Raw genomic sequence first — 23,187 nt, forward strand, 5'->3', positions numbered from 1 at the left:
CTGGTTTGGCATTGTCTTTTCCCTTTGAACGCGGCAAGCAGCCGGAGCGCGGACAGGCGGCTGTATTCACTGGCTAGATAGGGAAAGTGGTTATTAAAAAAAACTCAGTGAGATCTTTTAATTCCCTCCTTTATTATTAGCCAGTTTACAGAATCGATTTATCGTTAAATTCTCAAATTATCATGTTTAATCCCCATTTTTATTCACCCAAATTTGTCAACAAAACCCCTGCCCCTTAGTATGTCGACTACTGTAAAGCTGGCAGATTTCTTATGGTTCCGTTCTGGTGGTTCTCCTGATTCCATCGCCGCTTTAGCTGAAACGAAAACAGAAAAAACAATCGGTTAGCATCGTAGTTTTGGTAACTCCAAGATTAGTTTGAAAGGAGCAGACAAAATACATTCACAAGGCTATGGAATGGTGGTGGGCGTCAAATAACCGCTTCATTGGTGCCACTACTTACACTCGGCGGTGAAAAAGGTCGAAATGACTGACTTGCTATCCTTTGTCAACTAAAGAAACTTCAAGAATGTTACTAGAGGCATGTGTGGGAAACGTCACGCGAGCTAAACCACCTCTTGATTTGCGAAAATATATTGGCTGGAGCATGTTGCATGAGTCTACACAGTCCACACGAACGCAAAATTCACGTACTTCGCTGGTTAGTTAGAAACAGAATAAAATAAAAGTGCCACCCTAAATGTGCAAAATGCGGCACGTGTATAAGCTTGCAAGATTGACTGTTGTGCGTGAAACTGCTTGGCTAAGGTTCTTTCCACTGATACATATGAAACTGCTCGTACACAGAGCAGCTTAGCTTACTTGACTAGCGTTCACTGACCCGCAGTTAAGCGTCACGTAGGGTTTGTAGTTGTGCAGTATTCCTCACTTAGGCATGTGAAAGAGGTACAATTTTCCATCGAAGGTTTGCGAAAGGGTTACATTTTCTGACAAAAATGGTATATGGAAGGGTAAAAGTTTGAAATTCGATTCGTGGCGGAGCCTCCCCGTTTATTTTTCTAGTTCCCCCAAAACCCTTTCCCGGGTCACTAACCTGCAGTTAAGCGTCACAGTAGGGTTTGTAGTTGTGGCAACCGGTCGTCCTGAATTGTACTGGTTGTTTCCAGTGATACACCTGTTCTTTGCTACAGCTGAATCACCTGTGTACAGTCCTGCGTCTCCTCCCACCAAGTCACTTGGCACACAGAAGTTGCGCTCGCGACTAGAGGAACCGTCTGGCCGTACAGGACATTGCCCTTGTCGCCCATCCAGAACGCCATTGAGGCTCTGGATTGTGCATGTTCCTGTCAGTGTAAGGACCTGTAGGTGGGTCTGGTACGCCGCTTGTGGGCCTTCATTGCATCGGTACTCCAAGCACACTACACCTGAAGAGCCAACCATTGCGCTCTTCTCTGCAGTGTAACCGTAATCCACGACAGGCTGACCAGGGGCTTTTCCGGTACTTTTAACATAGATGACTGAGCCGGGTCTTGATCCGGTAACGAGCGCTTTGACGAAACAAATCTCATCTGCCCTCACATCCCAGAAGCGGGGATCGTTAGGGTCATCAATGCGGGGACTTTCCCAATGGAACAGTTGGCCACCACCGGCGCTTTCAAATTCAAACGCCTTGTCGCCTGCTTGATCTTGTGCACATCTGCCTTCCTCGCCTTTCAGATACACTGGGCCACTGTCATCGGCTTTTGTAGAAGTGAACTGAAACGACTGGATCTTGGCAAGTGTACCGGCGGGAGTTCGTTCGATTATCTGAGGGTTCACTGCTGCAGGAAAGTTTACGGGCTGCTGTGGAATTAAAGGCGCCCCATTTAGTTCTGCCTGCAGGATTGCAGGCTTGTCTCTTAAAGTTAGCATGCACAGGACTCCACTGGCGGGAACGGTTTCTTGACGGTAGGAAGTATACTGTTGGCCATTGTCGCTCAGCCCAATGCGAGTCACCACTGTACCTGGGGGAGCTCTGATTCGGACACGGCTGGCAGTAGCGACGTAATCCCAGTTAATGTTGTCCGGAGGGACATCTGGTGTGATCTCGCCCACAAAGAACTTCCTTGCTTGCCTCTTCTGCCCCGAGACTTCAGCACGTTCTTCAAGACGTAGCTCTCCAAACTTGACCCAGCGGCCTGTTGTCTGGCTAAGGTACCACTGGGCAACTGTAACACCAGGGGCTATATTCAACTGTTCAGCGTCAATTCGGACGGTGATGTTCTTGGCGAGACCCAGCTGACGGCCGTTATCGTCAGTGAAAACCTGCCTTAATATTCCCGCAGTACCAAGCATCACCTCCTCTCCATTTTCATCTATCGCAGAAAAATCACCCGGGGCTGCCGCCATGTCTGCTTCTGTTCTGGGATCAACCACTCCGATGTTTGCTATGATTTCGCCATTGTAGATTGAACCGTCAGCAGTAACGAAACTATTCGCAGGAATGTCGATGTCGACAAAACTGGGTTTTCCATCGGATCCACCCAGAGGGATTTTCTGCTTCTCATTGGCTTTGAATTTCATTACAGGCGGCTTCTTTTGTAGCACGATGGTGTAGAATGACACCTGACCCTCGTGAATTGTAAATGCTTTTGTCGTGTCCATCAACAGCCCTTGGAGCTTGTCTCTTATGGTCAGGACCAGTCTCGTGGTGCCGGATTTGACAGGAATCTTGAAATTTCCACTCAGGTCTGTTGAGTACTTTCCCCCGCCATCTCCCATAGTTATCTCGCCTTTTTTTACCGGATTTCCAACAGGATCGACTGCTTTTCCACGAATAACTATTTCCGGAACAGCACAATCTGCGCACGCGCATCTGGTGACTTTCTGTATGGTGAACTTCATACCGTTACTACAGCTCACGGCGCTGTCAGACATAGCGGCAGGGCTACAACACTTTCGAGTGGATTCCTGGCCTCCGCATCCTCCTGCCTCTCCTCGCTTAATGCATGATTCATAGGAACAAGTACCAACATTGACGCTGTTGCTTCCACTGCTATCTTCCGTACATCCAGGAGGCAAAGTTTGAACCTTTTTCTTGGGGTTCGGGTCGCATGAATCGTCGCCACTGCCTGAAATATTAAATCATAAATAAGTTTTTGAGATCTAAGCCTAAAATAAATCATTTCAAAGATTTACGAGTTAAATATTTGTTAGTGTCTACATCTTTTCTGCAGTATGCGAACAGGTCCGTAGCAGGGGGAGGAAATTTTCCGACTCAGTGAATTCAGTTTAGCAACAAAAGTGAAATTTGCTACTAAAGTACTGTCTAACATGAAGATTTTCATAGGTGTTGTTCTCAGTTTTCAATTTGGAATTGTGAGAATTGAGTTATGACTGAAATTGTATTTTTGTTCCTGTGCCAAAAAAGCCAATATTTACATATCTGGGTATTCATTTCGTAAGCTGCTAATCGTCATGCCAGCAACCAGCGCTGCTATCAGCTGTCAAGCTAGCCTGCGAGCAGGCTCACCTTGGGGCACGTACGAGAGTTACACGGGCGCGGCGAAGCCGCGACACGTGAGCGGCGTACCCCAAGGTATATTCGCGCGTGCCCCACGGTGAGCCTGCATGCAGGCTACTGTCAAGCGGGCAAAGACGTATATCGGTTTATTTATGGCATGCGATAATCATAGGTGAAATCGAACCCTCATTCTTAGGGAGAAAGAAAACCGAAAGCAATTGTTTGGTCATTACAACATTTTACGTCTTACCAGCAATCACTTTAAGATTTGCTTCACTGGAGTACATTGATCCAAAGTCATTTGTTGCACGACATCGATATGAGCCAGCGTCATCTGTGGATAAACTCGATAGGCGTAGGCTGCTGCTTGACTCATCCAAAGGAGCGCCTTTATGAAACCTTTAAAAGAAGATATCCAAAGAAAGTGAACCTTAAGTTGGGGTCACTTCCTTGACAAATCTACGGTTCTGGATCCGGTTTCATAAAGTAACTTAAGATTAAGTGGGATTTTCAGCAACCATTCCCTGTGTTCCAGAGGATTTTATTTTCTCCTGTGCATTTGTGGATGAATCGGGCAAAAACGGACTAAAGAGTAGTGGAAAAACCACGAGGCTGCGAAAAATCCAGTGGAACGCAGGGAGCAGTTGCAAAAATACCACTTAAAGGACCCTAGTCAGCCACGCGTTTGTTTTTGTTTACATACGGGAGTTTTGGTATTATATTTTACGCAGAGCGTGTTCGAACGAAAGAGATCACTGTGAAACTGTTAAAGGCAATTAAACAGACTTCCAGTAACACAACTTACAGCAATACAATAACATTTCGCTTCACCATGCAATTTTTCATAATTTCGATGGCATCGAAAATTGCGGAGGCTGACTAGGGTCCTTTAATCTCAAGTCGTTTGCTTTATGCAACCGGGCCCTGGCTGGCAGTTCTGTTCGCGCAGTAGCACTGTGACAAAGTAGCATTTTCAGTTTCCCGCACATTGATCTGTAAATATCTCAGCAGATATTACTTGGAAAAAATGGAAAACTGGAGTTAGAACTGTACACTTTCCATAACCGGTTCAAGCACCACATTTGATTACTAGTAAAATTTTAAAGTGATTTATGTCGTCTTGCGCCGAGGGACTTGAATGATTTTATCACTACTATCAAGGAACAGTGCCGCCATATAAACTCTTCGTTCAGACAAAGGACGTCTTCTAAAATATTCTAGTCTAAAACTAAAAAGACTTTTGTGGACCGTGGTTTTTCGTCTGCGGCCTCTAATCTATGGAACAAAACAGTTTACAGACGGTGAATTATACTTCAGAAAGTAAATTGTACTGCAACATTCCCAGGAGGGTACTCGGGATTTAAAGTGACGGGGATGATCGAAGGATTTTTGGGGCTTTGAAAGTTTCAATTCCAGGATTTTTTTGAGTAGGAAAATTTGGCGAGTATTTTTTTTATTTATTTAAGTAGGGATGTTTTTGGGTATAAAAAGCAATCTGAAGATTCGTGGTAGTGCGTTGGCTTTGTAGTTCTGCGAATAAAGTACAAACAAACCTGTTAAGCTATTGATTTTTGAGGGGTCAATTATTGAACTAGGGTTTTTTGGGGGGTTATGTTGGAAGCCCTAGGGATTTTTTGAGTCTTGATTTTTGCCCCCATTCGGTTATCCCCGCCACTTGAAATCCCGGGTACCCCCCTGGGAATACAATGCAAAATGGTAGAGTCAAACTGTGATACACATACCATTGATACTTGGGGGTTGGTGTTCCTTCCGCCTTGCAGCATAGTGTAACTTCATCGCCCTCCAAAACAGTTTTGTCTTGTGGATCCTGGGTAATGGATGGTGCCACTAAAAAGCAAATAAAAATCACCAGCTCAGAGAGATGAAATCTGGAAATTAAAGTTGAAACTTTTAGACATGTAGAAGTCAAAGTTGTGTTCAGAGGTAAGGCGCTCGTCACTCTCAACATCTCCCTATATTCGGGCGAAAGGGGGTTACATGTGGAATAAAAGAAACGTTTTTAAATAAACTAGAGCAGCATTGATCAAAATACGTTTTAATTAATTAATCATAATAATCAAATTCATTTCGATATTTGGAACGATATTGGGAGAGTGGGGCTTGCTATCCGGAGGAGTTTATAATCGTATGTGTTTTTTTTGTCTACAGGTAGATGAGCCTATAACCGGGTGGGTTTACAGTAGGGTAACTGGTCACATGATCAATTTTTGTAAAAAGAACCTATACCTACCGCCATCGCATGTAGCTCCAGTGAAGCCAGAAGGGCACTTGCAGAATGATTTGCCACCAAGTTCCAAACAAGTTCCTCCATTTTTGCATGGCCACTGGTCACAATCCACTGCAGAATGTTAATACGAATAAGTAAAACTAATTGGTGGCCAGGTACGTTAAGTCTGCATACGAGCCTAGTGGCCCATGAGGCCGGAGCTCATCCCTGTTTCCGTAGCATGAAGTGGCAAAGAGTATTTCTACTCCTCCCTGGATGGGATGCTAGTCCATCGCAGGGTTACCCCCAGTTGTAAATTCCCCGGTACTCATTTATACACCTGGGTGGAGAGAGGCATCATGAGACTTATGAGAGTTAACCCTTAACATGCTAAGCGCGGATTATTCCGGGATTTGGAGGAATGGCCATTCTGCCACTTATGACGTCACCAATTTACACGTCAGCAGATTTTTGTGATTTGCATCTTATAGAGCTTGGATAGATCTTTCCACAGGATTGTCCATCTTCAATATTGACTGCATTCCGACAGAGCTAATCGAAAAAAACGCGATCAGTTTTTGGTGTAAAATTGGTGCTAAAACAGGCCAAAATACCCGTACTTGATCATGATCTCCTTTCCAGGGTTTTCCATTGATTCAGATCAAAACTTTTCAGGCCAGTAGAAGAGGTGCACAGAGTAAAAGATAGAGAGAATAAGAAAGCAGAGAAAAACGAAAAGGAAAGGAGAGAGGAAAAAAATCGGAACGGTTCAGCAAAAAAAAAAAAACCTCCAAATTTTGGCTTATGCGCATGCGCCAAAGTAAAATATTGTACATTTTTAAATGGAAATTTCATCAAAATCTTCCTGCATTGTCAGAAAGTGCATTTTTAGCAAATTTAGAGAACTTTTGGACCGTAGAGCCAAGAAAATCGATTAACGGTTAAAAAAACGCGTTTTTAGGAAGGGTTAAGTGTTTTGCCCAGGAACACAACACAACGAGCCCAGCCAGGACTCGAACCCGGACCGCTCGATCCGGAATCCAGAGCGCTAACCATTAGGCCACCGTGCTTCCCTTCAATTGGTATAATGTATTGGTGAATTCTCAGTGCCTTTGCCTTGGTGTTGGGTTGTCATGAGAGAACAAATATGGCGTGCTTAATAAGGCCTCTTTTTTAAGGCAAAAAAAACAGACAGCCGATTGGCCCAAACCCTTTTGCCTGTCTTCCTGTTGTAAGGGAATAAGAAATTAGAGAAAGATGCTACGAATGTAACAAGCTTATCCTTTCAATACAGTCTGTAACAAAATATTTCTTATTTGTAACTTGATAATATAACATAACATAAACTTTATTTTCTCTCGAAGTTTGGAGTAGCTTATAGCTAATATTATTAACATAAGTAGCTTAAATCTTCGAGAATACAATAAACTAAACTAAAAAAGGTTACGTCATTGTTAACGTTCCATCAAGCGAATGGGCCTTAAAGTTACTTTTACTGATTCTACCTTTTGGAGTTTTCGTGTACGCTTTTACCCTTCTTTTCGAAACAGCTGTAGTTCAGCCCATACCAAAGTAGACAACAACAAAAGACAACACAACACCGCGATTTTCTTTATCGTAACTAACCTTGCTCACAGTTGTCTCCTTTAAACGCACCCACACAGACACAGAGGTACTTGTTGTTACCTATGTCATAACATTGTCCTCCATTCATGCAGGGGTTTGGGGTACAAACATCCAACGCTGAAATGAAGACAAACAACAATTCACCTTACACACTTACAAACAAAACATATAGGCACGTAACGCGTGCAGAGGAATAAGTTGCTTAAATCGTTCTTTATACGGACCGAGATGCTACTTTTTTGGGGCGGTAAATTGGGTTAGAGAAATGTCTTTTAAATCTATTCTTTGTATTTATTTTGGTTCAACATGTCTTAGCAGATATTTTACAATTCAAATTTCCCGTGACTGTGTAATCGTGAGAATTTAGTAAAAGAAAGGTTGTACTTGTGAAGATTTCATCCATGGTTCCTAAGCTGGAGTAAAAAAATTAAAGTTTGCGGGATCTCCAGCGCGCTCGACGGCACGGAAGACGACGCCATCTACGAAGAAGAAACAGCTGAAATCACCGACGAAGAAGACGAAGAGATGGATGACGAATTCGACACCGATAGTGAAGACGACGACGAGCAGTAAGCTGAGCAACAACATCAACAAACAAAACGGCTCCTTTAGGAGCCACCATAAAATAAAAAAGTTTATGACCAACGATTAATAGCTTGTGTTTATTTCTTTAATCTCGCTCGGCTTATACGTGAAGACATGCCCATTTTTCGTTGTTCTAATAAGTTGAAAAAGTTTTGTTTCGGGAAAAATCTCGGCTATAAGCCGAACCCCCTTCTTGAGCTCAGATTTCACCAAATTTAGCCTGAACTTGTGTAAAAATCGCTCGGCTTATAGCTGAATAAATACGGTAATAATAATAATAATAATAATAATAATAATAATAATAATAATAATAATAATAATAATAATAATAATAATAATGATGATGATGATGATGATGATGATGATGATGATGATAACAAATACTTTACGAGCAGGCCTCCAATCACTAAAAGTGGTTTTCAGGAGGGTCCTCTAAAGATAAAAATCTAATAAATTGTTAGACATTGAAAACTAAAAATAGGAATCAGCAACCTTAAATCAAGTAAAGGCTTTGGAAATGTTATTTTAAGACTCCTTACATAATCAAAGCACTCAAAAGAGACAAAAGAAGACATGTGAAAAGAAATGAAGAAACCTATATCGATGTGGATAACCTCCTAACGCTATGGCAATTTTTTCAGAACTACCTTTGAAAGAAATGTATAGCATGTAGTAAATTTTCTCTGCTTAACCTTTTTTTTAAAAAAAAAAAAAACAATTCAACAATTAATCCACTTTTTTTTATTTCCCAATGGACACGTATTTTAGGCTAAGTTCCTCACGTTGGCCTGAAAGTATGAACCAGAGGTTTTCAAAGTTTTCCAAAAAAAATCTGATAAAATAAAGATTCGTTTGATAAAATAAGTGATTTAACTTCGCAAAATGTACAATTATCGCGCGGAAAACAACCTATCCTAGTGGATGCAATATCATCTAACAAATAAATTCAAAACTTAGGCCGTCCCCCTTTTTTTCTTCGTTTATCGTCGAATGCGTTTCCTAACTTTCGGTCGGTCGGTCGGATTAAAAAAAAATCCTTAAAAAAAATCAGGGGCAATCTACTGCAACTAGGAGGCCCGGTACTCAAGCATCATTGCCGTGGAAACAACGAAACGTGGTTACAAAATCAACATGGCGGCAATGGAGGAAGAAAAGATTGATTTCATGGTTAAAATCAGTTGCGAAAAGAGAAAAAAAGATGGACCACCAACGCTTCTTTGCGATCTGCCACCATTCATGAATTTTTTTTTTAAAAACGCCAAAATATGGATCGGTCGGACGACGGTATAAAAACGGAGTAAACAAAGGGGACGGCCTCACCAGTAATATAATATTCAGTATAAGGGGAATTTTTATACTTACATTGTTCGCAGTTTTTACCAGAAAACTTGTTTGTACATCGACAGCTGTAGCCATTGTCGGTAGCTGTACACGTCCCTCCATTCAAACATGGGTTGGAATCACATGGATTGATGACTACAACAACAGCAACAACAACCTTTAATGTACTCTTGCGCTTACACGAAAAGATTAATACAGAGTGGAAATTAAATAAAGTAAGAGTACTGGCTGCCTGGCTGCCTGCCTGGGCTAGTGGAGCCAGGCAGCCAGTTGACATTAGCATTAAATGAAAATAAATTAACAGCTCGGCAAGAGAACAAACTAACACAAAAAAAGAAAGAAAAAGCACACTATCAGGGAAGTCTATAAAGTCATTATTACATATGGATATAAAAATATTAAAAAAAAGAAAAGCACACAAATGATGGCTATGACAACTAATAATACATAAAACATCATAAACATATTATATATACTAAATTGATATAAAATTTTAAAAAAATTTACATTGAGTAAATTTTAAAACTTAGTAAATAAATCTATCAGATAACGTAGTGTCTTAATGGTATCAGAAGTATATATCAAACACCAGGGAGAGTGTTTCATCACATTTTCCAAACACCGAGAAGACAATTGAAAATGCGACGCGCAGCAGAGTATTTTTGACGAACGTCGAGGTGTTTGGAATGCCATGAAACACTCTCTCGATGAAAATACCCGAATTTAGTCTTCCTTGCCTAAAAAGGAATAAAGAAGAGTTCCCTTCATTTGAGCTCCGTTTAAGCCATGCCGAAAGCTCTCTATTTAACAATTAGACGGCAAGCTCGAGGTTTCTATCGGCTGTTAGCATAACCACACTGACCTACTATTGGTAATTGCGCAATCTGATTGGCTAAACAGGTGCCTACTATCGATCCGTAGAAGGCTCTCGGAGCGCGCGCTTAGTCTTCGCTGAATTTTATCAATCAAAACCTTCAATAAATCAACTCTAGCTATATTTTGTGTTTAATAGATCGGTCAGTGGATTATGCTAACACAATTAGACGGCTCGCTCTCGGTTTCTACCGGCTTTTGATAGTTGACTCGGGGCTTCGCCCCTCGCCAACTATCAGCCGATAGAAACCTCGAGCTCGCCGTCTAATTGTTAAATAGTAGGCGAGGGACGAAGCCCCGAGCTAACTGTCAAAGTCGATAGAAACCGAGGGCGAGCCGTCTTATTATTATGGCGTAACCCAGTGGCTGATCTATAAAACACAGAATATTGCTAGAATTGATTTATTGAAGGTTTTGATTGACAAAATTCAGCGAAAAACTAAGTGGGCGCTCCAAGAGAAGTCTACTACTGATCAATAGACGTCGCCAGTGTAGCCAATCAGATCGCGCGTTTTGCCAATAGTCGGCTACTGGGTTATGTTAATGAAAGATAGTTTGAGTTTTACAAATACGGGTGGCCTTCATTATGTACGTTCAATTTCCTTAATAACTCATTCCAGTCCGGACCTTTAATATCGATCCTTGAAAATCGATGACCAAAAAAATTCGCAAAAATTCGCGTTACATGAGATCGCTGCCAATATAACAAGGAACATTTTTGCTTTCGACTTTTTCTTATAACCTTACACAATTTTGAAGTTTGTTGCTTTTTGTCCAAATTTTGTGGTCAATTGATGCAAATTTATGCAAATTAAATTAATGTAAATATTATTGGTTTCTTTGGGATAAAAAATATGTGGTCAATTTTGAATGTTTTATGACTGGACGGGAATGTGAATTATTTTCACATTTTACCTATTTGTGTTTCACAGTTGTTGCCTGTAAACTTGTCTGGACACTGACATTTGTATCCTGCTCCTTGTTCAGTGCACGTGCCTCCATTTTGACACGGATTGTTAGCGCATGGCTTTAAAGGCCTTGCAGCTGGTCAAAAAACACAAGTAAATTATACTCGTTAGTATCCATTAGGGCTGACATTAAAGGGACTGTGTCACGGATTTTAGCCAAATTTAGTCATGGAAAAAGGACCATCAAATTCAGTGAAATATAAAAATAATCTCTTAAAACAGTGAAGGCACATTTCAATAACACAGGAAATACAAAAGAAGGTACGGATGGCAAAAAGCGAAGAAGATAGAAACGGATTGCAATATGGGTTTTTGAAATATTGTTGAACAAAACAGTTTTCAAAGTTCATCTCGTTTGCTTGAAACTTTAAATTTTAACGCCCAGCAGACAAGTATGGTTTCCATGCAAACATTAGGATTCATAGCGAGTATTTGGCAAAACTAAATAAAATAGTCTTCACTTAGCCGTGACACAGTCCCTTAAACTTGGAATTTCTGTAACACTATTTATTCCTTACTTGAAACGTACGCCGGGTACGTATGGTTAAAATTTCTCGCTCAAATGACAAATTCAACTACGAGGCAAGGTGCGTGATTTAAATGTACGAAAAATTTTCCTTTACCTGCGCCCAACCTAATAAACTATGAACATAATGACATACAAAAATCCAGAAAAACCGGAACAGCCCGAAACACTCTTAATTTTAAAGTTAATCCTAAACCGTGTATCACTACCCGCTAAAAATATACAAACGACAGATAGCATCATGAATTTCACGCAAATTTCACGCGCCAAATATTCGTCGTTTGAGTGAGCGTTTTGAACTCATGCGAGTAAGTTAGTACAAATGAGGGTTTCTCAGCATGAATAGCGCGATCTGCAGTTGGGACAGTTGGCAGCTAGCGTTTATTGGTTTGCCGTTCGTTTTTAGTGCATAATTTAAAGTTATTCCGGTGTTTCTGCTTTAGTACATGTAGTTGAATTCGTCATTTGTGTGCGCGCGTTTCTAAAAGTACTGCCATATATGGTCTCCCGTTTTCGGTGGAAAAATGACGCATGCGCATGCAAGTTATCCTGGGCTTGGGTTCAACCCCTATTTCCTCTTGACCTTATCATGATGGTCAATTTACGCCAAAGTCGAATAATAATCCAACATATTATCCTGGTTTCCATAGAAAACTATGAAATGACCAATAATTATAGATCCCGAACCTACCTTTCTCACAAGTAAATCTGGCATCCATTGCACACTTTTGCATTGCCCATTTGTGGTTTTCACTAGCCACTTGTATATGAACACAGCGTGTTCTTTTGCTCTTACTAGGTTGGTTTGGAGCCCAGTTGGTGTAGTTACTTTTTCCCCCGCTGACCCACTTGAACTCGTTCCGGTTGTCCTTGTTATTCAAGCCGCACCAACTTCCCTTTTCCCCCAGAATACCGTCCAGAAATTTCTGCTCATTTGCATCATTCACTGTTACCAAATTGGCTTGTTTCGTTTCACAGATTTTTTGAGCCTTTTCCCAGGTTGTTATAGCAGCCTTCCTGCCTTGACGAAAGTAACAGTTTCCACCATAAAAATTCCAGCCTTGGTCACAGCGCTCGTCTGTAAGGGACAAACAGAGACTGATTTTAGTTAATAGCATAGTTCACATAATATATTTTTTTTGTTTTCAACAAGAAGACGCTGAAATCTTGCTTATGTTGCTTTGTCTGCAATAGTTGTTGGACAATTTTGTCAAATGATGGTTAGCCTCATGCCGGTTTGAAACGTACGTTATTTAAAATATTTTTCTTTACACACGGATCCACATGCTGCAAGCTTAACAGCAAATCGCATTTTTATCAAGTTGGTTTATAATTATTATACTATAAGCAAAACATGTTGTAAATTGACATAGACATAGACAAATACATTTACCGTTTAGTTCAAACCGACCAAATATTTACCACTGTTGAATCTTAGTGCCGAAAGTGATTTGCGTTTGCTTTGGTTTTGCATTGCTACCTTTAGTGATTGGTTTAAAAATCTTGCGCGCTTTTAGTCAGCCACTCAGAAGTAAAACCAAAACCAATCGTGTCTCGCTCGGCGCGCACGTTTTCCCGCGCGCTTTGTGCCTGGAACATATATTTACTATGAGTTTTGATTAGTTCACTGGATTGTCTGTGTTTTATTGTGATTGGCTAGAGTGATAACTTTGCTTTTGGTTTTACGACACTCAATTGAAAATTGCTCTAAAACAAACCAAAAGTTTACACATCTACCTCCACATTACCATCACCGCTACCACAATATGGGGGAGTGGGAAAGAAAATCTTGATAGAAATGAACTGATCAAGTCGTGGTACTCAATAATAGTTTTTAGTAGAAACTCAACCGTGTTCTATTGAATATCCGCGAATCTGATTGGTTCTCCCACTGTTTTCTATTCGCTGATAGAAAACGATCGCGCACTCGTTGTTCATTTAAAGATTAATTTTTTTCTTCATTTTTGGCTTATAAGAACGTAAAATTGTAGGTTTTTGGACTGCAGCCCTTTAAGAGTTTCTACTAAGACAATTAGACTACTCGCCCTCGTTTTCTATGAGTGAATAGTCAACGAGGCGCAATTTTTAAATAATTTAAAATGTTCTAAAGTTATAACTAGCTGAGAGAATATACGGTTTAGCTAAGAAAAACTATAAAGACAAATACTGTTTTCTGTAGGGATTACAAATGATCGTATAGATTATTGTGTTTAAAACTAGAAACAGTATTTGCCCTGCGTTTATATCAACTTGCCTTGTGCTCTTAAAACAGCAACTGCAAAAAGTAGAAAGAAAGGGTGTTATTTACCAAGCAATAAACTAAAACTGACGTGTGTATAAAAGAATTCTGAGATATTTCAAAAAATGAATAACCACTTTCAATTTGTAACAAGACATGTTTCGATCGTTCAACGATTTAAAGTCAGTTGTAAGTTCGTTTACAGCCGCGATTTGAATTATACCAGCAATTAAATGGCGTGACATTCAAACGTGAGACATTTCAAAGTTAACGCACAACATCTTAAGGCGCGTTTACACGAGCGAGGAGATTGGGTACGGACCCGTCAAAAAATTGGTCCGCACCTCACCACTTTTGTAGAGAAACAGTCAAATCAAAACGGGGCCATAGGCGCTTATGGCCCCGTTTTGATTTGACTGTTTCCCTACAAAATGGCCAGGTCCGTACCAATTTTTTGACGGGTCCGTACCCAAATTTTTCAGTCGTGTAAACGCGCCTTTACAGTAATGCGCGGTACATAGAACAACTCTTATGCGGAAACTAAAAGCTCGGTAGTACTTATTGACTTAAAATATCTGTATTACCTTCCTTTTATACGAACTGCTAATAAGATCAATGTATTTATCCAGGGGTATGTTAGTAGATAAGTTTTCAACGTCAAATTACAGTCAAAACACCTCAAGCGTTCTGTCAAGGGTAGATTAATGATTCCATTATTGCAAATTTGATTCCATTCTTTGCTTCAACATTCCATTCTTGAATTGAATGTTTCAATTTTTATTAATGTTCAAACGGCGGCTCGCTTCAAAACTAGAATGTTGATTTCATTCATGCGACAGACACATGTGAATTTGAAAAAGTACCCTAATTTGCATAAAATGGGTCAACGACATTTTTCCCACTTTTTCTCCTGCCATGTAGTACTTTTGCGCCTTTTCAGTGCACCAAAATGTCTCGCCTCTCTTTTGATATTATCATAGGGTTGAAATAAAAAGATGTGAAGAAAAAAAAAATAATAAGAAAACACTATGTGTGACATTTGACGGCGACTAGTTTATGCAAATTCAGGCCGAATTCCCACGTGCCTGTCGCGTGAAGCCACACAACAATCCAATCAACATTCGAGTTTTGAATTGAGTCGCCGTTTGAACATTGGAATATTCAATACAAGAATGGAATATTGAAGGAAATTTGCAAAAATGGAATCATTAATGCACCCTTGACAGGAACGCTTGAGGCGTTTTAACTGTAAACCAGAAAATTCTACCTGATATTGGTTTATCTTGGATTTCACTAACAAACGTAAAACTATCCTGAGTACAATAATTAGATGGGATGTGGGGTTGTAAGTAAAAGCATTGATACTCAGGGCCTGTTTACATGATCCCGGAATGAACGAAACGCGTTCCGGAATGAAGTTCATTCTGTATTCACATGACAAAGTCGAGCGGCTCAACTTAAGGCGTTTTCTGGTGCGTGGCGCAGGTTTCGCGCAAACATGTTGTTGTGCCTGTCTTCAATCAGTTGCATCTCGGAACGAAATTCGTTTTGCTTTTACATGATACCAGAATGAAATGTCATTCCAGAACGAAAATTTCATTCCGGAATGAAAACCGGAATATTCATTCCGGAATGTAAACAGGCTCTTAGCTGAGGGTCTGAATGGTGTTTAGTGTTCAGCAGGGCGCTAAAAAGGAAGGGCGGTGAAACGCGCTCAGAGCTCTTGAGCGATGTGTGATGCGGAGGCGGACTGGGGCGAGCACGCTCCACTGCAGCAAAGTGAAAAACATGGCGGCAAATGCGATCGTGTGGCTGGTGAAAAAAAGTGATTGCTACGCGGAACCAGTAAGAGATTTTCACTAAATTTCTTTGGGCATTAAATAATGATATGCTTCCCAATCAGTAAAAAGTTAGAAAGTGTTTGAATCTGTTACCGCAGAGTTGAATTATGGCAATTAAAATCATCTTGCTCGAACAGCCTTCGACCTTTTTTTCGAACGCTAGAAATCAAGCACCAATTTCGTAAAAAGTATGGTAGCAGGTGGCTCAATTTTCTAGCAATAAGTAAAGTATGTATTGCTTTTTCATCGGTGTAAATTTCGTTCTGGACTTTTTTGGACTTTTTGAGTTAGAGGGTTTGAAATTTTACACTTTTTTTCGACTGTGCGATCAGGGTGCTATTACTAGCTTTCTAGCAGTTTACTCGTTTCTCTGCGACCATGTTGTAGCTGTCTGTGACCGTGATAACAAGAGAAGTCTTTTTAAAGATTCTGAACTGTGAAATTCACAATTACACCCTGATTAGCTCAGTCATTTGAGTTAAAATTGCAGCTGAAGTCAAATTTGTTTTCAAAATCAATATTAAATGACTGCATTTCTTAGATTCTTCCACAGGTAACCAAAGCGTACTATGAGAGTTTGTATGGATGTACTAGGAAGGCTTGTATGGATTTGAAATAAAGATGAGAAAAAATATATCTTTTTACCGGTGAAAAGTGATAATGAAACTTTAAACCTTACCTGGTGTCACGTTTTTGTATTTCTAGTGCTTTAGAAAGTCATACGCGCGATTTTCGTCTTTTTGGGAACCGTCTGTTGCGTACTAAAAGAAAGACAAGGTAGGAAAGCAAATTCGAAAGGCGAACGCAGGCCTCTTCGAAAAACTCGCTAAAAGTACCTCAAAACCAGACCTAACTCGATCTTTTCCCTTCTTTTCACGATCCAAGAGCGATAATTATTCCATCTTTCTATGTAATTGAATTGCATTCAAGTTGAAGTTTGGAGCCAAGAACTTCATTTGAATTCACAACTTCGGCACAAATCGGGCGCCATTACGGCCGTGAAATTCAAATGCGAGCATCTAGCTAACGGTCGAGCCTAGGGCGAGTACAAAATCCACCCCATCCGGGGGAGACAGAGGAGATCTCTTGTAAGCACCATCTCATACTCACTACAGCCACTATAAGTTAATTTTTGTAACGTTCGGAACGGTGCACAGATTTGAATGTTGATTGAATGGGTTGCTGACGTTTGGGTTTACCCGCCGTTACAAAAATTAACTTATAGTGGTTGTAGTGAGCATGAGATGGTGCTTACAAGAGGTCTCCTCTGTCTCCCCCGGATGGGGTGGATTTTGTACTCGCCCTAGGCTCGACCGTTAGCTAGGTGCTCGCATTTGAATTTCACGGCCGTAATGGCGCCCGATTTGTGCCGAAGTTGTGAATTCAAATGAAGTTCTTGGCTCCAAACTTCAACTTGAATGCAATTCAATTACATAGAAAGATGGAATAATTATCGCTCTTGGATCGTGAAGGGAAAAGATCGAGTTAGGTCTGGTTTTGAGGTACTTTTAGCGAGTTTTTCGAAGAGGCCTGCGTTCGCCTTTCGAATTTGCTTTCCTACCTTGTCTTTCTTTTAGTACGCAACAGACGGTTAAGACGAAAATCGCGCGTATGACTTTCTAAAGCACTAGAAATACAAAAACGTGACACCAGGTAAGGTTTAAAGTTTCATTATCACTTTTCACCGAGGGTAAAAAGATATATTTTTTCTCATCTTTATTTCAAATCCATACAAGCCTTCCTAGTACATCCATACAAACTCTCATGGTACGCTTTGGTTACCTGTGATTCTTCTCAGTCTGGTAGATCATGTTAACCATCAGGCAATGCCTTATGATGACTGCTTTACTTAATAATTTTCGCCCAAAAAAAATATCTATCAACCAGTATTTCTTTCTAAGTTGTCCAACAGGCACTAGTTTCTATCCTCAGGTGGTGACAGTTGTAGCCACAAAAGAACTGTCTCATACATTGGCAGAAGAAGATGCACTCAATGTCAGTGCAGTTGCACTCAATGAGTACAAACCATTCAAGACTTCCCTACACTGGATGCTAGCCAAGCAAATGTATGTCTTTACAACACAAACATTAACATCACAAACATCAACATCTCCCTCTTTTTAATTATTAAATGGCATTGTTTAAGACCTTTTTTGTTTTAATAATTTGCCTTTTGCTCTGGTGATGTAAAGATAAAAAGCAAACCTTTTTTAATTTTTTGCAACAGTTGCTTGACCATGCTTGTTGTATAAAAACAAATTATTCTTAATATTTTCAGTGGAGAAAGAGGATAAAAGTATGTCAGAAAAGCAGCTGGGAATGCCTTAGAGTTCTTTTCATAAAATTATATTTCATTAGTTATGTGTATGGAGATCTATATCTGGAAGGAAAATTACCAAGAAATTTATGTGTCAAGTGGTCTTCTGCATTAACAAATAGTGACATTTCTTTTTATAAATCAAATATGAAATCAGGGGCAGATCCAGGATTTTTTTAGGAGGGGGTGCACCACAATTTTGTAAGGAATGGTACTAGAAAGAAGCAGGTCATCTCAGAGGTAAGGAGGTGTACCCCCTGCTCCCTTCCCCTAGATCAATCCTGGAAACAATACATTCCTTGATACCTCATTGTCAACACATGATCATGATATAAATAAAGCTGACTGAGAGCAAGATATATCAAATAAATCAAAAAAGTAAATAAAGATCATTGGTCACACTATATTGATGGGCTACTTAGTGGTGTGTATAGATATAGCGATCATAAATAAAAATTTTAGCATGCAGGCTAAAGATGAAACTCTATTTTTTTAGTAAAATAGTAACATATAATGAAAAAAGGCCTGTTATTTTTTTTAACCTTATTATATGTGCTGCTCAGTGTATCTGTCAAAATCAAAACTAAAAGGAATATTCCGAGTCATGAGTGATTTAAATGTAATTACAGAAAGCATGTTTCACTTGCCCTGTTACACTTACTCTTTCTGGGAAGTTCATGGATACAAGCCCCACACTTTCATCTTTATTTATTTTATTTACTTGACAGATATTTCGTGAGCTGCAGTTTTTAATCTCAATTTACTGAGGTTGTCAGGGTGAAAGTAAGATTTCAGTGATTTTCACAGGTCAGATTTTAGAAAAAAGCCTCCATCATAATTCATGATCATTCACAGTTAAAGACGACGCAATATGATCGCAGAGAAAAGAGTAAAATTGCTAAAAAGTTATTAATAGCACCCTGATCGCACAGTCGAAAAAAGTATAAACTTTCAAAACCTCTAGCTCAAAAAGTTCAAAATGAAATTTACACAGATGAAAGAGCAATACATACTGTACTTATTGTTTGGAAACTGAGTCATCTCTGACCATATCTTTTACGTAATTGGTGCTTGATTGCTAGCGTCCGAAGAAAAGGTAAAAAGCCTTTCGAGCAAGTTGATTTTATTTGTGATACTGCAACACTGTGTTCACAGAATCGAGCACTTTTAACTTCTGACGGTTGAAGAAACATATCGTTATTCCATTCCCAAAAGAATTTCGTGGAAATCTCTTACTGGTTCCGCGTAGCAATCACTTTTCTTCACCAGCCATCAAATCTCACTCGCCGCCATGTTTATCACTTTGCTGCAGTGGAGCGCGCTCGCCCCAGTACACCTCCGCATCACACATCGCTCAAGAGCTCTGAGCGCGTTTCGCCGCCCTTCCTTTTTAGCGCCCTGGTGTTCAGTATTATTTGCCCATAATTTTTCATGTTTGCGGCCACCCAACGTTTTTCAGCCAATCACAAGACAAGCTCAGAACAAAAGAATTGGAGTTCGTTCATCAGCGGACCAATGGCTCGATGTATACTAGAGACGGATGATCCGTCTGGGACGAACTTGCATTTTAATTAGGCGAGCATTTTTTAGTTCGTCCGATAATTAATTCGTCTGTGTATAAATACGGGCAAACAGGCGGATTATCGGTCCAGACCAACTACATTATTTGACAATTCGTCTGCCAAGACAAATTATGAAGATAGTTGGTCTGGACGGATGATCCGTCTGTTTGCCTGTATTTATACACAGACGAATTATCGGACGAACTAAAAAATGCTCGCCTAATTACACCCGCTTTCAGTGTTACGTGCATAGCGGCTTTCTGTCGACATCCATCTTTCGACGTGCTAAACAAACATCACGGATCGAAATCCGCCAATCACAGCCCACTAGCATGACCTTCTGACCTCAGAATCCCTGCCATTATTCGGTAAATTATGTATTTACGTTGAGTCCGTTTCGCGTTCAAAATTCACAGCTGTAACTCGGTAAATTATATTTACATTGATCGAGTCTCTTTCGCCTTCTACATTCCAGGCCGTCATTGGGAAAATATATTTTATAAGTCCCGATAAGTTTAGCCAGCCGTAATTCGATAAATTTGTTTACTTTGAGCGCGTTTCGTGGTCAAAATTCCCGGCCGTAATTTTGTAAATTATGAAATTGTATATTTAAATCGAGTCCGTTTCGCCTTCGACATTCCAGGCTGTCATTGGGAAAATATAATTTATAAGTTAAGCCGGCCGTAATTGGATAAATTTATTTACTTTGAGCCCGTTTTGTGTTCAAAGTTATAAACAGGGTGCAATTTGGTAAATTACATAAGCGTTCGCTTCGACATTCCCTGCCATTTTTCAGAAGTTATAAATTTTATACCTTGAGCTGACCGTAATTCGGTAAATTTGTTTACGATGAGTCCATCCAGTCTTCAAAATTCCCGGCCGCCGTTCGGTAAATATTTATTCGCCTTTACCGTAAACGAAATGAACAACTTACATTTTTGCCGCCCCTCGCATCTGATCTCAAACCAGCAGTCAAATTTGCCCTTTATTGTGATTGGTCCGCTGATGAACGAACTCCAATTCTTTTGTTCTGAACTTGTCTTGTGATTGGCTAAAAAACGTTGGGTGGCCCTGGTTGAGTTCGTTTCATTGTAAGTGTTTCGAGGGGTTTTCGTGAAAAAATTCAGCATTTTAATTCTTATCTGCTCTTCAAAAATCGGATAAAATCACTTGATTTCACCTCGGAAATCACCTCGGAAATTTTCGACAGTCTTCGGGATTATTTGGTAGTCTTCGGAAATCTTCCGAAACTGATCGGATATCGTCAGAAAATGTCCCAAAACTTCTTCATGTACTAAACAACATAATACTGGCCCTTTTTGGAGCCGTTTTTGTCTTTTCTGGACAAAATTTACTGTTACAGTTAAGTTTTTACTGTTAGTGTTAAAATGCCCAAAATTTTACTGTTTCCTGTTACAGAGGCAAAACATTGAGTCTTAAGTGTTATCAAGGTACCCCCATTCAGACCCTCTTAGCTAGTTCGGTTTCCCAATTGAAGAAAAATGCATAAAAAGAGCAGTGGTAAACACAATTACGAGCCGGTAAGCTAGGCGGGCAATAATTATCACATTTTTTATGCATATGTGGCGTAGAAAGCTTACGTTTTCAGTGACTGTCCTAACATTTTGCTTATAAGGGTGGATTTGGAAAATTTGAGACGTTTCAAGGGGAGAATGCGAGGGAACTGTCTGCACGTAGTACGTTTGACGGCACCGGACCAACTACAATAAAATGAAATGAATGAACGAGAAGAACTACTTACAGCCACTGCAGAGGACCAAAACCAGCAAGAGAAAACCGCAGTTAACGGCCATCATGTCTATTGAATGAAAGTAACAAATATGAGTTTACTGGAAAAACAAATAAAATATAAAATTCAAGAGAACAAAACCTGCAGAAAGTGCACGGTCGACTTTTTAGTTAAAATTTTATTTTGGTTCAAAGAAATAAAGGTTAGAAAGAAAAAATCACGTCTCAAACTGATTTTACCTGACTTTCACTCAAGACTTGGATGGGCTTATGACAAAACGAAACTAGTGTTACTTACAAAGTTGCGTTGTTTGACTAACTGCATTATTTTGTCTTGTATAATATATGAGTAATTTTTAGCCATACAACGGTTGTGAATCACCAGTTTCCTAGCAAACGTTTTTGTGTTGGGAAGAATTTTTGCACCACGCACTCATAGTCAGTCACGATCAATTATTGTATAAGAAAACACGTTTCCTGCAACCCATACATGAAGTGACATTTTCATTTTTGCAGTTTAAATGCTTAAGGAAGACCAGCATTTTGATAATATTATATTTTAACGAAAACGTGTTGTTCCACCGTTACGTTATAAACTGTTTGAATAATGTAAGTGTTTCTTTGTTTTAATTTTTGCGCTAGACATGAAAAATGAAAATTTTCAGACCTTGATGAGGCTGTGAGTCATTAGTTTCCAAGAAAACGTTTTGTCTTTGGGAGAATTTTTGCACCACGCACTCCTAGTCAGTCATGATCAATTATTGTATAAGAAAACATGCTTCCTACAACCCTTATGTGAAGAAACATTTTCATTTTTGCAGCTTAAATGCTTAAGGTAGACCAGCATTTTGATAATGTTATATTTTAATGAAAAGGTGTTGTTCCATGTTGCGTTATACATTGTTTCTATAATGTAAATGTTTATTAATCTTAAATTTTCGGCTAGACATAATGCAGATTCGTGATCTATTTCCATTTCAGTGTCACGTCTCCAATCTTTGGGATCTAAAAGCATTTGAATTTAAAATGAAGCCACGCGCCCATAATCAATCACTAGCAGAAAACATATTTCCTACAACTCTAATATGAAGTAAAATTTTTATTTTTTGCAGTTTAAGTGTTTAAGGTAAACCAGCATTTTGATAATATTGTAGTGAAAACGTTTTGCTCCATTTTTTTTATTTATTTTAAGCTTTCGACTGGACATAATGCGTCAACTACTGAGTCTAGACCTTTGCCCGGCGTTTACTGAATCTAAAAAGCGAGGCGATAAAACGTTATGCATTTGTGAATTAAGCAAGAGAATTATAACCTAAATACAACGGAAAATATCAGCAACGACTGCCGGCCACCATCGATATTAAATGCTCCAAAGTGCGCGCATAACAAACGCACATGAGCAAAACCAAAATCGAACATTTGATGAAATCGACAGTACCGGTATTGACGAAAATTTTGGCGATTAAACAAATTGATGCTTTTTTATCCCCCATTTCCTTTACACTACTTGGAGTTTCAATTCTGCAAAGGTTATTTTATAGGGGAGTTAAACCAAATCACTGTGACTGACGCTTCTACGGCTACCGATTGTAAAGATCACAAGACAAAACGTTTGCTTCGAAACTCAACATCTTCTGTGATTCACAAAACCAAGAATTCTAAGGAAGAAGGTCGGATGGGAAACAATATACAACGTTATCAAAATACTAATCTACCTTATGATCTAAAAACACTGATGAAATTGAAGCTTCGCATCGAGTTCCGAGGAAATGTGTTTTCTGATAGAGGGGGGTGAATAGGTTCGCGGATCGACGGATTTAGCCTTAAAAGGCGCACGGATTGTGGATTTTTGCAACATATTGAACGGATT

General features: G+C 39.7%; 1 protein-coding gene across 1 annotated transcript; it reads right to left on the bottom strand.

Moving 5' to 3' along the window:
* Window positions 1–113: 113 nt before the first annotated feature.
* LOC144658935 (cartilage intermediate layer protein 1-like) lies at window positions 114–21,662 on the bottom strand. Its single transcript, XM_078519446.1, has 12 exons — window positions 21,558–21,662; window positions 21,331–21,387; window positions 13,864–13,884; window positions 12,301–12,687; window positions 11,031–11,159; window positions 9,264–9,377; window positions 7,317–7,433; window positions 5,715–5,822; window positions 5,206–5,311; window positions 3,714–3,862; window positions 1,055–3,071; window positions 114–316 (listed from the first exon to the last, which is right to left on the bottom strand). Exons 2-12 carry the CDS (start codon window positions 21,383–21,385, stop codon window positions 313–315), a joined length of 3,207 nt encoding a protein of 1,068 aa, XP_078375572.1. The 5' UTR covers window positions 21,386–21,387; window positions 21,558–21,662; the 3' UTR covers window positions 114–312.
* Window positions 21,663–23,187: the final 1,525 nt, after the last annotated feature.

Source organism: Oculina patagonica, chromosome 6 (genome assembly GCF_052425735.1).
Source record: "Oculina patagonica isolate OP01 chromosome 6, crgOcupat, whole genome shotgun sequence".
In the NCBI taxonomy this organism is placed as follows: Eukaryota; Metazoa; Cnidaria; class Anthozoa; order Scleractinia; family Oculinidae; genus Oculina; species Oculina patagonica.

Bases quoted from the DNA above. Each gene is read 5' to 3' on its own strand.
- LOC144658935 (XM_078519446.1), bottom strand. From the start codon at position 21,385: ATGATGGCCGTTAACTGCGGTTTTCTCTTGCTGGTTTTGGTCCTCTGC. The intron at 12,688-13,863 runs GCAAGTTGATAT...TGTCCCTTACAG, and splicing joins TGCTGTTTTAAGAGCACAAG to ACGAGCGCTGTGACCAAGGC. The intron at 7,434-9,263 runs GTAAGTATAAAA...TCTTCATTTCAG, and splicing joins TGGTAAAAACTGCGAACAAT to CGTTGGATGTTTGTACCCCA.